Source organism: Microtus pennsylvanicus, chromosome 10 (genome assembly GCF_037038515.1).
Source record: "Microtus pennsylvanicus isolate mMicPen1 chromosome 10, mMicPen1.hap1, whole genome shotgun sequence".
Lineage (NCBI taxonomy): Eukaryota > Metazoa > Chordata > Mammalia > Rodentia > Cricetidae > Microtus > Microtus pennsylvanicus.
In genome coordinates, this window is record NC_134588.1 from 58,327,725 (window position 1) to 58,346,799 (window position 19,075).

At 43.7% G+C, this 19,075-nt stretch overlaps 1 protein-coding gene across 2 annotated transcripts in view; it reads left to right on the plus strand.

Moving 5' to 3' along the window:
• Adcy10 (adenylate cyclase 10) overlaps positions 1-19,075 on the plus strand; it is a 67,197-nt gene that overhangs the window by 31,846 nt on the left and 16,276 nt on the right. For both annotated transcript variants that reach the window (XM_075987473.1, XM_075987472.1), the window contains exons 16-27: positions 1,165-1,439; positions 3,836-3,972; positions 5,181-5,306; positions 6,883-7,161; positions 7,385-7,672; positions 10,812-10,878; positions 11,126-11,357; positions 12,803-12,910; positions 13,368-13,543; positions 16,376-16,529; positions 18,679-18,883; positions 18,962-19,058. In XM_075987473.1, coding sequence (XP_075843588.1) covers positions 1,165-1,439; positions 3,836-3,972; positions 5,181-5,306; positions 6,883-7,161; positions 7,385-7,672; positions 10,812-10,878; positions 11,126-11,357; positions 12,803-12,910; positions 13,368-13,543; positions 16,376-16,529; positions 18,679-18,883; positions 18,962-19,058 — 2,144 coding nt within the window. The remainder of the gene's footprint in view (positions 1-1,164; positions 1,440-3,835; positions 3,973-5,180; positions 5,307-6,882; positions 7,162-7,384; positions 7,673-10,811; positions 10,879-11,125; positions 11,358-12,802; positions 12,911-13,367; positions 13,544-16,375; positions 16,530-18,678; positions 18,884-18,961; positions 19,059-19,075) is intronic.

A 19,075-nucleotide genomic window follows, 5' to 3' on the forward strand; every position in this document is an offset into this window, starting at 1 on the left:
CTGTTCAGAATTCAGCTATAGAAGAGCTGGAGAGATGACTCAGTACTTAAGAGGACCCGAGTTCAGTTCCCAGCACCCACATCAACTCCAGCTCCACCAGAAAGAGTGGCAACTCTTTCTGGCCTGTGTGGACACACCTGCACTCATGTATACACACACACACACACACACACACACACACACACACCCAGCACAGTGGCACACTCATGATCCTAGGACTTGAGAGGATGAGACGGGATACCATGCATTCATGGTCTATTGCATGTCTCCAGCATCTGCTGGAGCTGTGCACAACCCTAATAGATATACACTAAATGTTTAATGAGTGGACGAATAATTAAGACTAGTAGTAACCTGTACAGGAAAAAGGATACACAATCTATTTAAACTGTAACCTATACCAGAGTTTAAACCAAAGTACACAAGCCACCAGCAGTGTCAGGAGCAGATCTGTCTCCGTCAGGACTATGTACACACTACCTAGCCCATGGTGCTTATGCATATGTCACAGAAAAAAAATCATATTCTCAGGATCATTTATGAGTAGATTAAAATGGATTAAAATGACTTTTAGCTGACATGGCCATTATTTTTATGTAATGAGCATTGTTTTCTGTTTTGCTTTTTTTTCTTTGAGTTTGCAGATACTCCCATAACCCTAATTATCCTATACTTTTACATGATCTTTTTTCCTTTTTTCTTTTACTAAGAATTCAACCCAGGACATACTAAAAACACACTTCACCACTGCGTTATGCTCTAGGGTTTTGTTTGTTTTGAAAAAAGGTCTCTTAGCTCAGGCTGACTCTGAGCTCATGATAGGAAGGGTAGCCTTGAACTCCTGATCCTCCTGTCTCCCTCCCAAGTGTGGGGATCACAGGGGTGAGTCACACTGACTTTAGTGCTTTCTGTTTTCTTCCTACCTTCCTTTCTTCCATCCCTCCTTCCCTTGCTTTCTCTTTATAAAGCCACTCCTAGCTGGTCGTGGTGGCACACACTTTTATTCCTGACTGAAAACATGGTTGAGAGGTATCTATCTCTGTCATTTAGAGGCCAGCCTGATCTACAAAGTGTAAACCATAAAACTCAATGACTACACATTCCCCACCTGTGCACAAGATCCCAGAGTCTGCAAGCATGTCCCTGTTTCTCTCCCTTTTCCAGACAGTGAGAGAAGAAAGGATTGTTTTCATCATTGATGAGGCCCAGTTTGTGGACGGAACCTCCTGGGCCTTCATAGAAAAGCTCATCCAGTCCATGCCCATCTTCATTGTGATGAGCCTGTCTCCCTTCCCTGAAAGTCCCTGTGCGGCTGCCAATGCTATAATGAAGAACCGGAACACCACTTATATCATTCTTGGTGCCATGCAGCCTCAGGAAATCCGTGATAAGGTCTGCATTGACCTTAGTGTAAGCAGTATCCCCAGAGAGCTGGACTCGTAAGTAACCTCCTCCTATCCTGAGCTCTTGCCCCCCCCCCCCAGGCACTGATCCCCCAGATCTGAACTTTCTCAGATCCCTCAGGCTGTGGTGTGTGTTATAAATATGTTCATGTGGATACATGTGGAGGCCAGAGGTTAATGCTGGGTATCCTCCTTAATTGTTCTTCATCTGATTTTTGAGCCATGATCTCTCACCAAACTCTCAGTTCATTGGTTCAGTTAGTTTGTCCAGAGCTGGAATTACAGATGTACACAACTGCAATCAAATGTTTCTGTCCCGATTCCAGCTGCCAGTACCAAATAACCAACACAGAAGCTTATAATTAATTGTAAATGCTTGGTCAATAGCTCTGGCTTATTACTAGCTAACTCTTACATTTTAAGTTAATCCATATTTCTTATTTATGCTCTGACAGGGCCTTTATTAGCATGGCATGTTCATCTCATGTTTCCCCTGCATCTGGCTGATGTCTCTTGATTCCTCCCTTATCCTTTCCATCATCCTTAGTTTGGCTGCCCTGCCTATACTTCAGCATTTTACTAAACCAATTTGAGCTTTACAGTGTATGAGATGATTATTCCACAGTACACAACACCCTGCTTTTACATGCGTGTTGGGGATCTAAACTCAGATCCTCAGGCTTATGCAGCAAGCACTTTACCGAAAGAGCCATCTCCTCTCCCCTGGGTTGGGCTGCAGGACGTGTTGATTGCCTCCCTGATATGGGACCCTGTCACACCTCCTCAAGCATTGCTTAGTTGATCTGCTTCCCTTTCATCATGCTAGGTGTGGGTCAGCCTTCTTTGATGAGCAGTGACCAAGAGCATGGTTATACATGTTTGGGAATTGACAGGAAAGAGAAGTCGTACAAACCACACCTGCAGCTCAGCAAGGTCTTATGTGGCTGGCGAGAGAGGGGCTGCTGGTGGGGTTCTTAGTCTGAGGCAGGGGCTGAAAACATATTCTTATGAGTGTTCTGAGATTGTCAGTGATTCTTCCACTGGGATCTTGACAGCAGCCCCCTTAACAACTAGACCATGGCTCTTTAGCTGGTGTTTATCATTCTGTTCCACTCTGTTTTGGTTTTCATTTCATTTTGTTTCAATTTGTTTGAAATAGAATCCTGCAATGCAGCCCTGGCTGGGCTGATGTTCACTGTGCCCTAACCTCATAGAAATGTCCTGTCTTGGCTTCCAAAATAATGAGATTACAGACACTTAACACTAGGTCTTTCTATTTAGGTTACCCTACTTAAGGAAGAAAGATGCATGGGACAAGGGCTCAGTACAACTCAAGCGATGTATTTCACATATACGCATGCAGGGTGTCTGTGATTCTCATATATGTATGGTAGATGTATGTGTATGTAACTATAAATATTATTTCTACCTTTGGTGTTTGTTTTTGTCTTGTTTGCTGTGCATGTATATGTGTGTGGGTAGGGGTATATTTATGTATGTGTGAATGAATATGCACATGTATATGCAGGTACATACATCCATGAGTGTGTGTAGGCCAGAGGAAGATGTCAGGTAGCCTGTTCTGTCATTCTCCACCTAACAAGGTCTCTCACAGAACCTAGAGCTAGGCTAAAAGCTAATACCAATCCTCCTGTCTGCATGTGTGATCTGACCACTCCAAGCTCTTTACATGGGTTTGGGAATATGAACTCAGGTCCTCGTGCAGCATGATTCCTATCTGCTGAGTTATCTCTTTGATCCTATTTAAGGAATTTATTTTTTGAGGCAAGGTCTTATTATGTAGTCTAGCCTGACTTTGAAATTGGTATCCACCTTCCGTATCCTCCCAAGTGCTGGAATTACAGGTGTGTGTGTTCTTTCTCTCTAGGATTACAAGTGTATACAATCATTCTCATTCTCTCTCTCTGTGTGTCTCTCTCTCTCTCTCTCTCTCTCTCTCTCTCTCTCTCTCTCTCTCTCTCGGAACCAAGTCTCTTACTCATACAAGGCAAGCACTTCTGCTACTGATCTAAGTCCCCAGGCCTGTGCAGCAAGTGTCGTTAACCATTGAGCCATGTTGCTAGGACCTGTTTGTATCTTTTAAACAAATGTTGACAGAATTAACCAAAGCGAATCAAAATTATTACCTACAGCATGAGGAAGAGAAGCAAGCCAGAGGATGTGCTTTATCATGCCATCTCAGTTTTGGAAACACTCATTTGTCACATAACTTTAACTGTGATACGAAAGAGAATGTAGCTCGGCGGCAGAGTGCACACCACGCACACATAGGGCCTCGCACGGAAAGCAAAAAGAAGAAAAATCAATCCCCAGACTTGACAACAAGTTGAAAGACATGGGGGCGGAGAAGAGTGCCTTCTAAACCAACAGCTGTTTCTTTCCATGAGCCTTCCGCCTTGTTCTCCCTACAGGTACCTGGTGGAGGGGAGCTGTGGGATCCCACTTTACTGTGAAGAATTGCTGAAGAACCTCGACCACCACAGAGTTCTCCTTTTCCAACAAGCAGAGTCTGAGGAAGAGACCAACGTGACCTGGAACAACCTGTTCAGTAAGTAGCTTTCTTGGGACTACTCTGTCACTAGGTCTTTTTGCAGAGCAAGGTGGCAAGGATTGAGGCTAGCCCATGGAAGAGGGCTTCCGGGGAGTAAGAAAGCACTAGATCTGAGATCCTAAGAAGACTAAGGAAATCCAACTAACCTAGACTTCCAGGGTTGGGCTAAAGGATGTGCACCTCAGCCAGGCAGGAATGGTGCAAGCACTTGGGAGGCAGAGGCAGTTGGATCTCTGAGTCCAAGGCCAGCCTGGTCTACAGAGTGAGGTCCAGGACAGCCAGAGTAGTTACACCGAGAAACCCTGTCTTGAGATCTTCTCCCCCCCTCCAAAAAAAGGGGGGAATAAAAAAACAAACAAAAACCAAAAATATACACCAAGAACATGGGGAAATGTAAGGGCCCCATCAGGGTCTTTTTGAACCCTTCATTTGACTTTATCCCAACATATTACTCTTTGCTTGTTAGCTCTTGCTCACTCTTCCTGGTGTTTTGGTTAATTACTTGGAAATCTGTCACCATAGTTTTATGCACCAAGAGGCCTGGAAGCATGCATTACTTATGCTGATCACCCTCACAGATTATATCACACTGAAAGTCTTTAATAAATATATTGCTGTGAACTGTCTAGTACTGGTGGGCTGCTTTCCACCTGGCAGCCTTTGGGCTCATGACTTACCTCTCCAGGAGATGAGGAACTTAGCTTTATTTACCAGTGCATTTGTACCTCACCCATTTAAGTGTTATAGGAATAACTTGAGCAGTAAACATTTTGGAGCACATTTAGGTAGACCAACATAGTAGGCATGCTTATTTGGAACCCTCACCATTTTAAATCTCCCCCTGGTTATAGCCATGTCCCCTTGTAAGACCAGTGGGCATACAAATGAGAACAGAGCTCTATGTACCACGTGGGATAGGATGGAGTCTAGGAACCCCATTTTTGTAAAGCTAAAAGTATTATGGAGACACCAATAGTACCAATTCTTGTTTTGGAGGGTGGGAAAGGAACATAAAATAATTTGAGTTAATTTAGATTCTCATATATCAGTTTTATTTAAAATGAGATGTTCTAGAACATTTGATGAACCACGACGTCTGTTCAGCTTTTCTCACCTGAGTTTCTTCTCCAAGTTTTCAGGGAAATCAGACTTTTTGAAGACAGGAAAATGATTCTCAACTTTCCTGCCCTCTTGTCTCCCCATAGAGAATTCTGTTAAGCCGACAGAAGATACGCATTTTTATACTTTGGTATCTGAGGGACGTAAGGAAGTCTGTTACCTTGCAAGTGGTGTCAGGCTAAAGAACTTGTCCCCTCCAGCATCACTGAAAGGTAAAGGAAGTTGAACTTGCATTCATTTTTCAGTAGGTTTTACTTTTGCCTCATCTAGGATGGCTGTCTAAAGAAAGATAATAACCAAGCTCTTTGAGTACTTGCTTTTGCATTGCCCAGGTGGTAGGCAGGTTACACAGTGGATATGGTTTTTCTCCCTCTAGTTAGGAGACTCCTTCTCTTGGTACATATTCTGGACTGAACAAATGCTTGTTCAAATGCACAAAAGTGAAATATGAAGAGCTGGGGAGGTGGTAAGGCATTTGTTGTGCCAGGCTAAAGGAAGGACCTGATTTTCAATCCCTAGAACTCACCAGGCATGGTGGCACATGGTTTTAGCACCAGCACTGAAGGGGGTAAAGATAGGAGGCTCACTGAGACTTAGGGTCTACCAGATTAGTTGAATTGGTGAGTATCAGGCTCCATGAAAAAAAAAAGACCTGTTACTTTTCTATTGCCATGACAAAACACGAGGGCCAAGGCAGTTCATTAAAGAAAACATTTAAACCTGGGCTCATATCTGTAGAGGGTTAGAGCCCATGACCATCACACAGAGGGGAACATGGAGGCAGGCAGACATGGTGCTGGAGCAGTAGCTGAGAGCTTACATCCTTATCCGTCAATGGGAGATAGAGAGAGCTATCTGGGAATGGTGTGGGCTTTTGAAACCTCAAAGCCAACTCCCAGTGACACACCTCCTCCAACAAGGCCACATCTCCTAATCCTTCCCAAACGGTTCCACCAATAGAAGGCTTAACATGTGAGCGTTTGGGAGCCATTCTCATTCTAATACCATAAACCTCATCTCACAAAGTCAAATGACTGGGAATAGTGGTGTACACCTTTAATATCAGCACTTTAGAGGCAGAGGCAGGTGGAGCCTGGTCTACAAAGTGAGTTCTAGGACAACTATGGTTGCACAGAGAAACCCTGTCTCAAAAAAAAAAAAAAACAACAAAAAAGTAAGTAAGTAAATAAATAAGATGAGGAGTAATTGAGGAGGGCTCTCAATGTGGACTTCTAAGTGCACACACACAAACAAGCACATGTAAGTAAAAAAAAAATCTTTTTAAAAAGTCTCTAAGAAGGGATCAGGGATGTGGCTTAGTGGTAGAGCAGGTTGTGAAGCAAGCTTGGGGGACCTGGGTTTAGGCCCCAGAACACACATACCTCAAAAACAAAATCTAAAGACCAGGAACACATGAACTATGTCCAAGCTTAGATGAAGAGATGGGATCGCACTCTGGGCTCTTCAGCCCTTACTAAAGCAATAGAGATGATAATGGGTGTCATGAGCAGAAATAAATCCCTTCAGCAGATATGGAGAGCCTTATGCTTACTCCTGAGGCAGATCCATGGAAAAGAAGAGTCAGTGAAGACAGACTATAGAGACTGCATCTTGTATGTTTCCAGTATGAGGGGTATCTATAAACTGGGTACTAAGCAATTATCTTTTTTGACTCTGCTTAGCTAGGTTTCTATAAACCAGAATCGTAGCTCTGGACAGTCATCTATCTCTAGAATGCATCTGATAATGGCAGATAACTAGTGTCCCATTGTGGCTTTCCACATGCAGAAATCTCTCTGGTCCAGCTGGACAGCATGAGCCTTTCCCATCAGATGCTAGTGAGATGTGCTGCCATCATTGGCCTAACCTTCACCACAGAGCTGTTGTTTGAGATTCTCCCCTGCTGGAACATGAAGACCATGATTAAGGCCCTGGCCACCCTCGTGGAATCAAATATTTTTGATTGTTTCCGGAGTAGCAAAGATCTTCAACTAGCCCTAAAACAAAACGTGAGCACACTTGAGGTGCATTATCGCTCTTTGTCCTTGAAGCCCAGCGAGGGGTTAGGTGAGTAGTACCTGGAGAACGTTTGTCTTTCCCTCTTGGCTAGAGGCATGTCTAGATAAGAGAACTGGAGTGAAGAGGCAGAGCACTAACCTAGCATGCACAGTGTCCCAGGGTTCAAACCCCATCACCACAAAAACAACCTACCAACAATAATATGTGTTAGGAAGGAGCGGTTAGATTGGTGCCTGCTGCCTGGCTGAAGAGTCCTTCCTTCTCCTTCCAGCTCGTGATGAAGAGGAACTCCGTGAGAAGGAAGGAGAAGTGATTGAGTGCCAGATCCTGCGTTTCTGCAGACCTATAATGCAGAAAACGGCCTATGAACTCTGGCTTAAGGACCAGAAGAAGGTCTTGCATTTGAAATGTGCCCGCTTTTTGGAGGCAAACGCCCATCAGTGCAACCACTGCAAGAACAGGGACTTCATTCCTTACCACCATTTCATAGTGGACAGCCGACTCAACCCCTTGGATATGGATAAAGTCAAGAAGATGGCAAAGTCTCAAGGATATAAAAGTAAAATTTAATTCACTTCTAACCAATCCCAGCTCTTGCTTGGACGTTTTAGAGATTAAGATCTATATGGATTGATTGGGTCAGGACCTTAAAGGCTCCAATACCCCTGGGGTTTGGGACACAAGCCGTGCGACAGGTCCACGGGGCAGGAAAGAGCTGGCAGTGCAGCTGGAGTAGCGGAGTCCATCTCCCTCAGCTTCCATACAGCTGCAAACAAAGGGCAGCTGAGCTGAAATCAAAGTGTCTCCCAGCAAGGGATAGAAGCCAGTGAGGTGGCACGTGGGTTAACTTCCACGATAATCCCCTGAGCCTTGAGGAGTCAAAACATGTCTCGTTAGGGCTGAGCACGCCACAGCCACTTATGCTTGGTACTTTATCCAGCTTTGAGTCTCTGCTTAGTTATCACCTACTCAAACAGAAGCAGCACTAAGCTATGGGTATAAAGCAGAGCTACTTAGAAGGCATTTTGATACCTTGTCATTTTAGCAAAGCAACAACAATAGATTATCCTATTATCTAAAATAAATGGAAATAGCCTATACTGTTGGGGGAGGGAACCTCTGGATCCTTGCTGACCATAGGAGGTTCCCACACCTGGTTCTGGCATTTCTGCTTAACAACCTATGACTTGCGGTGGCAACATTTTCCATTCATACAAGGGTACTTCCCTTCAAACTTTTTTTTTAATAATTAGCTAACAAAATAGTAGGTTTCCATGTGGCTTTTTCATATATATATATATATATTTAGTTTCAGTTAACTCTCTTCCCCCTTCAGTTCTCTCTCTGTCTCTCATTTCTGAGACAGGGTCTCGTTATATAGCCTTGTTAGCCTGGAACTCACTACTTACGCCAGGCTGGCCTTGAACTTCTGATGGTGGTGTTACAGTCACGCGCAGTCATACCCCAGCTCTGCCTCACATTTTCAAGAGGGCGGGAAGCAAACAGATACCAGGGACTTTGAGATGGCTCAGAGGAGAGGGGCGACTACTGTCAACCTGGCAAATCAGTTTGATCCCTGGGACCCACATGAATCATAAAAAGGACTTGCTTCCCACAAGCTGTCCTCTGATGTCTTCATGCACACTGGCACATATGCCCACTTACACAAGTAAATAATGTAAAAGAAGAGGGTCCATCTTTGAGTTTGAAATCTTAAAGAGTCAAGTCTTCCAAGGACTTAGGCACACAGAAGAGGGTTCATCAGTGGTAGGGCTCATTCCCCAGGGCAATGAGGTGTCAGAGAAATGTACCCAGTTGTCACCACCCGTTGACTACCATCTCTTATCATCCTTGACGTTACAATTTTTTCAAAATTGAAAATATATTTATTACCATTACAAAACTAAACTGATTGTTGTACATACCTGCAATCCCAACACTTGGAACATGGTGGCAGGAAGATCAGGAGTTTGAGGTCATCATTGGTTAGATAGCAAGTATAAAGCCAGCCTGGGCTCCAAGAGACCTCGTCTCAGAGAAAACGAAGTTAATACATGTGTAGAATGCTGCTGATATTAAAATCTGTACTGAGAAACCAAGACATGGTGAATGCTGCCATCTAAACTGAGATTCTAGATGGAGCTACACAAACTACAAAGGCTTGGTTAGTGTTCAAGGGGTAGGGTTCTTATGCAGTGTGTTAAGAACGCTGGCAAAGCTCCACATGCAGGATGATAGTCACACATGTCGGGGAATCTGTTCTGTAAGGACAAGAGCACAGAACCTTCACATTTCATTTTTATGAACTAAGAGTTCTCTTCAGGTGTGTGGAAGCTGAGGCAAGAGGATGAAGAATAGGAGGTAGGAGGCCTGCAGAGCTCAAGGACTGCCTGGATTAGATAGTAAAACATTGTCCAAAACAAAGCAAAACGTTTTAAACCTATGAAGTCATATTTTATTGCTAGGCGGCTGCCCTACCTCTGCCACTGGCAAATGCTCTGGAATAGGCTACTTTCTTCTCCCCATGGGACTTTCCAACCTACTGAAGTCTCATTAGACGGAAGATGTCTAGTTCAAGACTTTATCTCCTTAAGTTAGCCTTTGGAGCGCTTCATTAGAGTATCTGTGTTTTCTAGACCATGTAGGAAGAGTCAGCAGAGTACTTGTATAACTCTTATAACTTATATTAGCCCATTATTCTAGTATATAGTTAGCCACATGGCTCGGTACCTTTTTCAGTGAGGCAGTCACATCTTCCTTCTTCTGTGGATGGGTCCCTACTGCAGAGGAATGGGCTTCCTCTTCCCAGAATTCAACTGTTCTCTTTGACCCGCCTCTACTTCCTGTCTGATTGTCTGCCTATACTTCCTGCCTGGCTACCAGCCAATCAGCGTTTATTTAAAAATATGATTGACAGAATACAGACCATTCTCCCACAATCCTTGGTTACAAGTTGAGTTCAAGGGCAGCCTGGGATACATAAGGCCCCATCTCAAAACAACTTATATATGTATGTGTGTGTATGTATTTAAATTTCTATTTCTTTAGGACACATTATTGTTACTTTATGATTGTTAAACTGTAGTTTTAATTATTGTAGGTTAAGTGGGTTAGGATAATGTTATCAGCTATAACAAACCAGCATTTCAGTGGGATCAGCACATTGGAATGGGACTTTATTTACCAGCCTTTGTAATAATCCACTAAGCTGGGTGGTGGTGGCACATGCCTTTAATCCCAGCACTCAGGAGACAGAGGTAGGTGGATATTTCTGAGTTCGAGACCAGCCTGGTCTACAAGAACTAGTTCCAGGACAGGCTCCAAAGCTACAGAGAAACCCTGTCTCAAAAAACAAAAACAAAACAAACAAAAAAAATCCACTAAAATTTTGACAAGTGGTCTGGCAGACAGCTACAGACTCAGGCTCCTCCTGGTTGGTGCTTTGCTTTCCTTTGGTTGTTCAGAACCAGCTACAATCCTGTCTAAGGAAAGAACAGGGTAAAAACCCATCTACTTCAGAAGTGACACCCATTACATATGATCTGATTCTACCAGAGAAAAGAACCACATGGCTTTTTCTAAGCTGAGGTGCCTGGGGTGGGGTGGTGATGGACTGGAAAATATGGTTCCTTGCTGGGAAAAGGGAATAAGAGTCTTTGGTGAATGGCAAACGTCTCATTTGCTCAATTATTTTCTAGCTGAAGAGGACGTCATCTTTTCTAAGTCAGAGTTCCATAAGAAATACAGATTCCCTGAGAACCTCAGGTATGCATGTATGGAATTTTTAGGCACTAGAACAAAAGCAGTGGTCATGAGATCACCCTTGGGGTCACTTCTGAGTCAGCCCTTTAGGCCTCTTAGGTACATAGAAAAATTGGTAGGGGCTGCCTGATGCATCTGGTCAGTGAAAGCAACACTGGATCTTTGTTAGTCTTCAAAGATAATTTCATATTAAAATCTGTGCCGTGTCTGTAAATCTACGGATGATCTACCTATTCTTATATTTAAACAGTGACACAGAAACAAAGGAAGTAATATTACATTTCTTTGACAACGTTATCATAAAGATGAGGTCGTCTTCGGAACACATCATTCCATCAGAATCATGCCGGTGTGAGGAGCTGCTCCAGATTGTCATCTTGCCACTGGCCCAACATTTTGTAGCCTTAGGAGAAAACAACAAAGCCCTGTACTACTTCCTAGAAACTGCATCTGCTTATCTCCTCCTGGGTGACAACTATAAGGTAAGCTATTGTTCTACACCTCCTCCTCCTCCTCTTCCACCCCTAAGACTCAGACACACAGCCAGAGTCCAGCTCCTGTGTGCTTTTGTACCACTTCATGTTGATCCCTGTTAGCAGCCCTTTCCTTAGAAAAAATGACATTGCTGAGAAGGGACATGATCTCGGGCTGAGAAAAGAGAGTTAGAGCAATTTCAAGTACCATCATTGTTTCAGTCCGTGCTCTGCTGCTGTGAAGAGACTCCATGGCCACAGCTCTTATACAGGAGAGCATTTAACTGGGGGACTGCTTACAGGTTCAGGGGTTTAGTTCATTGTCATCATGTTGGGAAGCATGGTGGCACACAGACAGAAATATGGTGTTCAAGAAGGAACTGAGAGTTCTATACCGAGATCTGCAGACAGCAGGAAAAGTGAGCCACTGGGCTTCTGAAACTCCAAAGCCCACCTCCAGTGACACACTTCCTCCAACAAGGCCACACCTCCTAAGAGTGCCACTCCCTAATGACCAAGTATTCAAATCCACGCATCTACAGGAGTCATTTCTATTCAAACCACCACAATCATCATGCATCATGGCATGGGGGCATGTGCCTGTGATGCCAGTACTTGGGAGGTAGAGGCAGGACGATCAGGATCTAGTCAAGGCCAGATTCAGCTATATGGCAAGTTTATGGCCATGCAAGATACACAAGACCCTGTTTTGAAAAAAAAGTAATTAATAATTGATTTATTATTATTACTATTATATTAAAATATTATATAATTATAGCACTACAACCAAGCCAGGCATGGACAGTCACAAGCTTGAAATCAGCCTGAGCTACATAGCAAGTTCAATACCACCCTAGGTTACAAAGCAAATCTTTCATTAATTAATGAAATATTGGCCCTTTTAAAATTGTCCAGGAAAGAGAAAAATGGACTTACATGCATGATCTGGGTTCATTCTTAGAATAAATGTTTCATTTTCAACACAGTCCTGGTAAGTGGTTTGTGCCTTGCTGTCCAACACCACTTTAGAGTACAGAAGTATCTCTAGGTTTCCTGGTTGATGGGAATTTGATTTTAGTCCTATAGCCCTCACGTTTGTTTCCCTGCAGCTTGGCTAAACCATCACACAGACAAACTTGAGACCACCAACATTAGTTAACACTCCCCTAGGAAAATTCTAAGTTTCCATGGCAACATGCCCCTGGAACTGAGGTAATTATATGCAGATAAAGAAACAAAAAAGAAGTGATTGCTAGATCTAGCAGCCAGAAGTAGACGTGAAGCTAAAATACTCACCCAGCTTCTGTCTAGTTTAGAGGCCCACTCTACCCAAAGGGACCAGGCATGGGGATGACCTGGGAATTGAAGTGGCTCCAGCTTCCCTTGCTTCAGTACTAACTGATGTAATAGATCCTCTGTCACCCACGTTTCTTCCCTTTGCTGGTTGGTTGCAGGCATACATGTATTTGGGTGAGGGGGAGCGGTTGCTGAAAACTCTGACGAATGAAGATTCTTGGAGCCAGGCCTTTGAATATGCTACATTTTATAGTCTCAAAGCCCAGGTAAGAAACCACTGGAGGCTTAAAGTCGGCAATCCACAGAAGGAGTAGAAGTCATCTGTGTGTATCCTATACTCTCCTCTCACCCGCTGGCACAGATCCTTGCCCAAGACTCTAGAACCCCAAGCTTCTTGACTCAATACTGTCTCGCTATAACTTGATCTCTTTCCTGCCAAGTAGGCCGACATCTTTATGGAATGTCTTTGAAACAGTGCACATAAATGACTAAACATTCCCTTATAGGATACACAGCTCAATGCTAAACCCTATCCTGCAGCCTTCCTTGTGCAGGCCCCCAATAAACATTTATTTTTAATACTGTGTCAAAGCACAGGAAGATTCTGTTGCTTTTTAGACACGTACTCCTCCACATTTCTTGTTGGAGCACACCGAGCCTAGGGCACACTGACTACAGTAGAACACAGAATGCTTTTCCTCCCTCTCTCCCCATCTCCCCTAGGTTTCTTTCAATATGGGGCAGATGGTACTCGCCAAGAAAATGCTGCGAAAGGCACTGAAACTTCTCGACCGAGTGTTTCCGACCAACTTAATCACCCTGCTTTTCCAAACACACGTGGAGAAGAACAGATTCTTCCACTTGATGAACCAGCATCCCCAGGAGGGCTCGGTGCCAGGGTAAGGGAAGGAGCTGGGGAAAGTGGAGGGTCTCATTTCCGTTCCCCAGATGAGAAGAGTTTCCACACCGTGTAAGTCTCTTCTCATGGTGTGGTGCTCCCGTAGCTCGAACACTCCTGTTTGGTTTGATCACTTATAGGCAGAGTTTGCTGGCCAGGGCCAGGGTCCCTAGAGCCTGGTCACAAACAGCCTTTGTCAAAGAGTTCCAGGTGATAAAATACGGGATCCTTCACAAAGTGGCCTTCGTCAGGGTTTCTATTGCTGTGAAGAGACGCCATGACCACGGTAACTCTTATAATGGAAACACATTTAATTGGGTGGCTTACATTTTCAGAGGTTTAGTCCATTATCATCATGGTGTGACATGGTGGCATGCAGGAAGACATGGTGCTGGAGAAGGAGCTAAGAGCCCTACATCTTGACCCTCAGACAACAGGAAGTGAACTGAGACACTGGGTGTGGCTTAAGCATACACGGAACCTCAAAGCCCACATCCACAGTGACACACTTCCCCCAACAAAGCCACACCTCCTAATAGTGCCACTCCCTATGAGCTGGGGGGGGCAATTAAATTCAAACTACCACACAAAGTGAGCACCAAGTCTCTTTCTTATTCAAACAATGACTCCCCTCTGGATCCAGAATCAGATATCAGAACCAGTGCCCTGTTCCTTAGAACCTCAGCAGCAAGCATCCTCTCTCCCATGCATTACTAAGATACTAATTATTATTCTTACTTCAAAGAAGACTAGCAGGCCTTGAGGACATCTGCCAAAGGATAAACTTCCCCAGCCTTCTATAAACTTGATGAGGGTTACATTAGGGATGGGTGCTCATTAATTTAAAATGTCATTAATTTAAGATTTGGTCTACAAATGAACAAAAAATAAAAAAGTGATTGAACGGCTGAAGATGTCTCAGCGGATAAGGATGCTTACTGAATAACCATAAAGACTAGAGTCTGGATCTCAGTACACAAGAAATAAGCCATGTATTGGGGAGCACGGCAGCAAGCATGTGGCATGGCGGGAGGAACAGCTAAGAGCTCACATTGTGAACATAGCACCAAGACCAGCCCCTGGCAACATACGCCCCCCCCCCATAAGGTCACATCTTCTAAGCTTCCCCAACTAACTGGGGACCAGGAGTTCAGATGCCAGAGCCTGTGAGGGACATTTTCATTCAAATTACTACACCATGTATCTCAAAAATGGTTGTAACTCCAGTTCTGAGGGATCTGATATGCTCTTATACACACGCGTAGGTGTGGGTATCACATGTACCTATAAATATACAAAACGAATAGATAACTACAATGAATATTTAGGAAGAAGATACCAGTGGAGCTGGGAGCTCATGTCTGTAATCTTGGCACTTGGGGGGACAGGCAGGGGAACGCATGAGTGCTTGGAACCAACCTGCTTCGTTTTTATGAAGCACATTTTCTTCCTTATAAAATGGAGACCATGGTATCTATTTTGTGATGACATGGGGCTTTTTTTAAAAAATTATTTCCTTTTATCTGTGTGAATGTTTCTCCTACACGTATGTCTGTGTACCCTGTGCATGTCTGGTGCCCACTAGGGTCAGACGACGGTGTCAGATCCACCGCAAATGTATTTCGGGCAGTTGTAAGTCATCACACGGTGCTAGGAATCGAACCCGGGTCCTCGGCAACCAGCGCGCCTCCCCATAAGAGTTTAGATAAAAACACCTGGATGGAGGTGCGCCTCCCTTGCTATGATGGACACTCCGTGGGCCCAAATAAACCGTTCTTCCGCCAGTGGTGGCGCACGCCTTTAATCCCAGCACTCAGGAGGCAGAGACAGGTGGATCTCTGTGAGTTCGAGGCCAACCTGGTATACAAGGTGAGTTCCAGGACAGGCTCCAAACTACGCAGAGAAACCCTGTCTAGAAAAACTTCTCCCTAAGATTCTCTGTCAGATATTTTGCCGCACATACCTTCTAGCTAAGTAATGTATCATGCCCAGAGCACACTGTCTATTGTGATACCTTCTGTGGGCTGTCTGTTACCTTTCTGCAGTGTATTAGCTAAGTACAGGAATTATAACCACATGCCACTATGTCCGACTCTACACTCTGCCTTATGTATTAAATGTTTATATGCCCCTTTGATGACTTTGTTTTAAAATTAATCAATGAAGGGTGGGCATAGTAGTACACATCTGTAATTCTGGCACTTGGGAGTCTGAGACAGGAGGATCCTGAGTTGAAGACCAGACTGGGCTATACAGTAAGACTCTTGAGTTTGTTTGTTTGCTTGTTTTATAAGAAAGAGAAGAAGCAAATGTTAATTTTCAGGCCCAAGAAAAGGCTCAGTGTTTAAGAGTGCTTACTGCTCTTCCATGGGACCTGAGTTTGTTTCCTAGGTCACAAATGCCTATAATTCCAGCTTCAGGGGATCTGAGACCCTCTTCTGGCCTCTGAGGACACCAGCATACACATAACTTACACACAGAGACACGTGTATATGTAAGCAAAAATAAAATAAGTATTTAAAATAAAAAAAAAGAAAAACACCTGCTCTTGTCAGGTATCAATAATTAAGCGAAACTGGCTAAAGGTACATGGATGCCAATCATGCCACTCGAGTCTCTAGGATTTCACACAGAAGGTGAAATTCAAATCAAGTCGCCAATTCAATGTAACCTACTTAAGTGCTTCATAAAAGTGAATGTGATCGTCAGTCGTGGGTCGGGCCTCCAGTTCAGGTAAGGGCTCTGGGGGGATGAGCAGGAGGGCACTGGGAGCCCGAACGCGCGAGCCCGGTGGTGATGAGGCCTTCTCTGTCCATCTGCCGTCCCATGACAGGAAGAAGCTAGCTCTACTCTACCTGCAGTCTGCGTGCTTCTCCTTGCTGTGGAAGATCTATAGCTTGAATTTCTTTTTCCACTACAAGTACTACGGCCGGCTGGCAGTGATGATGCAAGTGAACACCTCACTGGAAACTCAGAATTATTTCCAGGTATGTTGGTAGCTGCCCTTGAAATGGCTGAATCTCATTTAGAAAACCACAAACCTCCTAGCCAAAGCCAGTGGGGGAATTGGAAATCACACGGTCGCCATGGAAGCCTCTCTGGCCAGGTGGTTTTGACAGCAGCTAACAAACACTTTGGCCCCAGATGACTCCATGGTCAGAAATCAATAAAGAGTCAAACAGCTTTTGCTTTTGCGAGTTGGAAATGATATTATAGGACACAAAGTGAGAAAAACTTAAAATTCTTAAAGACAGCAGAAGTAAGAGTATATCAACATAATAAACATTTGCATTGAAAAACTATACAGTTCTACAAACAGCAGCAAAATACAATGAGAAGTGGGGCACTGTATTAAGTTTTTGTAAATATCTTAATTATATATATATATATATATATATATATATATATATATATATATTATCTTTTGCTTTGTAGCTCCACTGTGTTTTTTGTCTTATTTTGTTTGTTTGTTTGAGACAGGGTTTCTTTGTATAGCCCTGGCTGTCCTGGAACTAGCTCTGTAGACCAGGCCAGCTTTGAACTCACAGAGATCCACCTACCTCTGCCTCCCAAGTGTTAGGATTAAAGGCGTGCATCACCATGCATGGCTTGTGTGTCTTCTTTTGCTTGAGGAAGATTTATGTTTCATTGAGACAGGCCTCCTTCTGTAGCCCAGGCTGCCTCCCAGTTTGCAGCATCTTGAGTACCTGGATTACAGGTATGTGCCACTAGGCCTGCTTGGATTATTAGATGTTAATCTCATCTCCACTGAGGTTTCGTATCACATATGATGCTTCTGGAAAACTCAGTAGTATACTGCAGAGAATGAGAGCTGAAGAAGCTAAACGTAAAAGGATGGCTCTCTTTCAAAAGACGGAATCAAGCCACGGACAGTTTCAGACAACAGAAGGACCAGATGAGAACCCAGAAAGTGGTTTCCAGACCCCACCCATACTCAGTGGGAGCACCAGCAAGCCACACAACTTTGAGTTTTCTTTCTGCCCCACAATCTGAAACAGTTGGACTCTGTTCTCTTGGTCCACACACAAGGAGTCAGATCAGACTGTTGCTGCTGTAAATTGTTCATTTGCCCACTACCACATGTGACCACGCTTCCTTTGAGGTGGCAGTTGGCATGTTCACGCCAGGAATCTGGAACTTGCAAAGAACAACTTTGTGATTTAACAAGTACCTAGAGACTTGCCTTTGACAGAATTTGAGAACTTCCAGGAAAAAACATCCTTCTGGAGAAAAGCCCTAAAAACCCTCCCCTGTACAATCACACCCCAACATATAATATTTGAATTATTAGATAATCTATTATTAGCCTATTCTCTTGTATTTTTCAAAGCAGTTTATAAAATGAATTTTGTATTATGTATGCACATATGAGAGCATGTATATACGTGTGTGCATGTGTGTGTGCATGTGTGCATGTATTTGTGCATGTGTGCATGTGTGTGCGCATGTGTGTGCATGTGTGTGCATGAGTGTGCGTGTGTGTGCGCGCGTGCGCACGCGTGTGCATGTGTGTGCGTGTGCATGTGTGTGTGTGTGAACTGATTCTTCAGAAGGAATTCTTTTGTCCTTGGATTTCTCTAAGCATTTATATTCTGAGGCAACTTTCTCATTTTAAAGATTTGATTAAAGAGTATGCAACTTCTCAAGTCTCCAATTATGTTTTAAATTAGTCTTTCCTTTATCAAACTAACCAAACCATTACAACCTTTCTTATGCATTCCAAAAGTGATGCATAAGAAGGGATAATTCTCTCTCAAATGCTTCCTCTGCCTTAACATGACTACCTCCTGTGTAGACCTGATTTCACCTGCTCTGTTTTGTGCTGTGCGGCCATTTATCCACACAGGTAAACTATTGTTTTTATTTTTCATATGAATTAAAATGTTCATATTTCATTTGACAAATGTTTACAAGTGAGACCACAAGACTTATTCTGGAAGGCCCAGGAAGTAAGTGGCAGATGCCTAATTTGACTTCTGCACCTAAGTCATTGGCCCCATGGCTAGCTGCAGTCCAAGTGTAGTGAACAGAGTTTCCTGGTAGCACTGATCAGGGCTTTCACCTCAGGATTCTTCCTCAGTCTCCCGCCTTCTCTCTCTGTTACTGCCCTTCTAGATCATCAAGGCTTTTCTGGACTATTCATTGTACCACCATTTGGCTGGATACGAGGGCATGTGGTTCAGATATGAAATACTGGTCATGGAGCAGCTCTTGAACCTCCCCACGAAAGACGATACCATCGAAATCATAGCTTATGTGGCTGACACACTGGGCCATATCAAGTTCTTAATGGGTCATCTGGACTTGGCCATTGAGTTAGGTAAATGCTAGCTAGGTAAGAAAGGGCATAAAATTACATGCAATAACCTCAAACGCATCACGACTGCTTTCTTCCTAGGTTCCCGAGCCCATAAGATGTGGTCTCTTCTCCGGAATCCCAACAAGCACCACATGGTTCTCTGCAGACTGGTTAAATCTCTCTTCTTGAAAAGCAGGTATTTTTCCTAAAGCA